Source organism: Nematolebias whitei, chromosome 11 (assembly GCF_014905685.2).
Source record: "Nematolebias whitei isolate Nwh7 chromosome 11, NemWhi1, whole genome shotgun sequence".
NCBI lineage: Eukaryota > Metazoa > Chordata > Actinopteri > Cyprinodontiformes > Rivulidae > Nematolebias > Nematolebias whitei.
Genome location: NC_056508.1, coordinates 8,854,300 through 8,857,947, shown reverse-complemented (window position 1 = coordinate 8,857,947; position 3,648 = coordinate 8,854,300). Strand labels below are relative to the sequence as shown.

Here is a 3,648-nt window from a genome sequence, read left to right as displayed (position 1 = left end):
ATATGTATGAGAAGAACTAAGACCTGCTGCTCATTTCAGCACAGATTTGTGAACGTTTGCTTTTTAAAACAGTTGGGCTCCAAATAAATTCATATGTGAGGGAAACAACGAGTTTAGTGCTATGACAGTCAGATTTTTATTCTTCATTAAACTGTTTATCTTGTTTTCTTTGCAAACATCAAAAAGACGCATCAAGAATTGAAACAATTTTTTTCCCCCTTGCAGTTTAAAGGAACAGACAACTTTAAAAACCACTCGCTTCACAAACAGCAGCTCCTTCTGAATCATCTGTGCTTTATTATCCACAAAAAGGTACAGAGGCAAAACATGCACTTAAGTTGTGCAGAGGATTTCTGCCAAATGTAGAAGTTTGATTTTATTCTTAAATGATAAAATAAAATGATACACGTGGAAGTTGAACATGTGTATATAAATATATTATTTTATTTTAAATTAGATGGATAAATGTGTTCTGAGCAATATTATGTTTTCTATCCAAAGAATGATAAAAGTCTAAATTCACGAACTCAAATGTGCCATAAAGCAGATGGAAAAACCTCAGGAGTTATACAAAATGTTAAATTTACTTTTTAATATTCTTATGCCTGACACCCCCCCCCCCCCCCACACACACACACACACACACACACACACACCTTATCTTAAAACGATCTCCTCTGATCAGATTCTGCAGACGCGCCGTTTGTTCCGGTTCGGTTTCATAATCACTAGATGGTTCCGGGCGTCACGAACATCTGGATGATTTGTCTGCAGACCTGCAGAAACTGATCCGGGATCAGTGAGGCTCATGTAGGTGACAGCGGGGGCACACTGGCTCACAGGAAGCTGTTAACCACATTCAGGACTTTTTTCTTTACTTTACACGGATCAGCGCGAGACACAAGAAGCGTTAAAGTCCTCATCAAAACGTGACGTCACAGGGTAGAGGAATATATGTTGATGAAGAAATGTGTCCCACAGCTTGGCCTCGTATCATTTCAAGTTTCAGGAGTCTGAGAACATTTCAAAGGTCCTGCTCGTGTTCACATTAAAGGAGCGTCTTTGAAGGGATTTGTTGCTCAGTGAAAGCTGGAGGTCTTTTCAAAGTACTTGTCAATCAATAGTGCACCCCCCCCCCCCCCACACACACACACACACACTCTGGCAGCTGGGGGGTATAAATGGGAGCTTGTAGTCATTCAGACGTTCAAAGGAGTTCAGGGACATAGGAGAGATGCCCGCATCACAAAGTGGATTTGGGAACTTCTTCTTGGAGAGGAGCGCCGAAATGCCGGCAGGGTACCAGGTCCCGGTGCTGGCCCCCCTCCCAGATGTGCAGCCGCAGGTTCGGCACCTGGCGGCCCTGGCAGCTGGGCTTCCTGTCACATACTCAGGTCTGCAGGGATACAACTTCCTCCCCTATCCGCAGCACAGACACATCATGGTGAGTCCTTCCGTCCCACCGTCCTCACGAATCCTGACCATGTCATGTCCTGTCCATGTCCATGTCCTGTCCTGTCCATGGCCTGTCCATGTCCCTGACGCGCTCCTTCTGACTTCTTTTTGTTTTCCAGAGTGGCGGCTTCTACCTGAAGGCCCCCTCCCAGTACCACCAAGCTCTCCTGGCGCGCGGGGCGCTTTTCTTTCCTCCCTACCGCCAGTGTGAGGCCGAGGATCTGGGCAGGGCGGCCAAGGTGGCCACCCGCGAGAGCACGTGCGCGTTGAAAGCCTGGCTCAACGAGCACCTGAAGAACCCGTACCCCACCAAGGGCGAGAAGATCATGCTGGCCATCATCACCAAGATGAGCCTGACGCAGGTCTCCACGTGGTTCGCCAACGCGCGGCGCCGCCTGAAGAAGGAGAACCGGCTTAGCTGGGCGTCCAGGGCCAAGTCTGACGAGGAGGATGAGGAGCAGGAGGGAGACAGTGATGAAGACAAATGTCACCCAGATGATGGAGACAAGCCTCAGAGTGAGCGCGCGGCCGCAGGGGAGCAGGTCGGGAGCGCGGAGGAGAGCTCAGTGCGCACTCAGGCGCATTTGGAGACTCCAGAGCAGAGCGCGGACCAGGAGGTTCAGGAGGACCGAGACCTGGAGGAGAAAGATTCTGATGATGCTCCTTCAGCTTTGGAGAGCAAAAGCACCGTCAGTCAGAAGCCCAAGATCTGGTCTCTGGCAGAAACCGCCACGTCAGAGACCGCGAAGAAACCCAGGGAGTGGATTTCTCACCCCCCCGGGAAACTGTGGGCAGACTGGGCTTCTCGAGCCGGACTCTTTGTACCGGGTTATTACAGCCAACATGAACTAATCTGAGCTGATTTTTATACAAGAGACGGGTTAGTTTGCACTTTAACCTTCAGAGCTCACGGACTTCCTGTTTGGAAAGACATGAGACCAAAAACTGTTTCCTGTAAATAAATGTATTTTTCCACCAGAAAGATGTAAATTATATTTCCTATGTCTTACCATAAAGAAGTATTTTGTTTAAATAAACTTTGGCTTTAGTAAAAGTTCAGAAGTGCCTTTTTTATATTTTACAACAAACTCATAAAAAATATTTGTGTCATGGAGTTAAAAATGTAGATGTTTTGAATAAAAAAAAAGATTTATTTGAGTATCAAACCCGTTTGTGCTAGCAAATTTAAAGTCTCCTTGTACAATATTTGTCACGAAACTTCTAATTTATCCAAGTCAAAAACCTCTTAAATCTTCTTTCAAAGATCATTTCAGCAGCCAGGACTTTTAATCAGTTTGGATTTCCAAACTTTTCCAGACTCATTCTCAAAAATACGAACTGTTTTTGAGCCATTTTAATGTAGAAAGTCTTTAAATTTATTGTAATTTGCAGTGAAAGTTTATATTTTATGAAAAAATAATGGATATAAAAGTTTTTTAATTTCATATTTTCAATATTTTGTTACAATGCATTTTGTGAAGATAAATAATTTTAAATATGACAAAAAAAAGATGATTTTAAATTTAACAGCAAAAAAAAAAAGAAAATTGTGAATTGAAGAAAATGGTACAAACAAACATCTGGAGGAATATTTTTCATATCATCTGGTAAATTGGGAACCTCTCCTCTGAGAATAAAAAGTTTAGAGGCTGATCTCTCCGGAGTAAAGACGGGCACAGGTTCAGCAGTTTGTAGAAGTTCTGCCCAGTCCAATCACCTAAGAGCAAATAAGACTAAACATGTTAGTTAATCAATACCTTTGTTAGTCTATGTTTAAAACCATTAATATGATTTTCATGACTTCAGTGACTTCTCTTTGTCTGCATCTCCACTGACATTAAACAGACTGGGTGCTGCAGGTTAGTTTGCACAAGTTTGTTCAGATTTAAAGTCTTTGTGTTCTATCTGTCAATAAACTTTATATCCATGGTTAGGTCTAAAAATATCTCACATCATCTTCTTTCAAAGACCAGTGTAGCAGCCTGGGTTCCACTCACCAAATAATAATCTGTTGTTTATTTTGCAGGCAACCTTTGTGATGTAGGAACTGGAGTGATGGTGTTTCTGCTCTCTGCTCAGCTGAACAACTTTAATTTTTTTTGGTAGTATTTTTAGAAATGCATACGATTAGTAATAAAAGTAACTCTAAATTGTCCCTAGGTGTGAGTGAGAGAGTGAATGGTTGTTTGTCTC

General features: G+C 43.0%; 1 protein-coding gene across 1 annotated transcript; it reads left to right on the top strand.

Annotated features, from left to right (window-relative positions):
• Window positions 1–1,234: 1,234 nt before the first annotated feature.
• On the top strand, window positions 1,235–2,464 carry irx7 (iroquois homeobox 7). Its single transcript, XM_037683793.1, has 2 exons — window positions 1,235–1,444; window positions 1,575–2,464. Exons 1-2 carry the CDS (start codon window positions 1,235–1,237, stop codon window positions 2,310–2,312), a joined length of 948 nt encoding a protein of 315 aa, XP_037539721.1. The 3' UTR covers window positions 2,313–2,464.
• The last annotated feature ends 1,184 nt before the right edge of the window (window positions 2,465–3,648 follow it).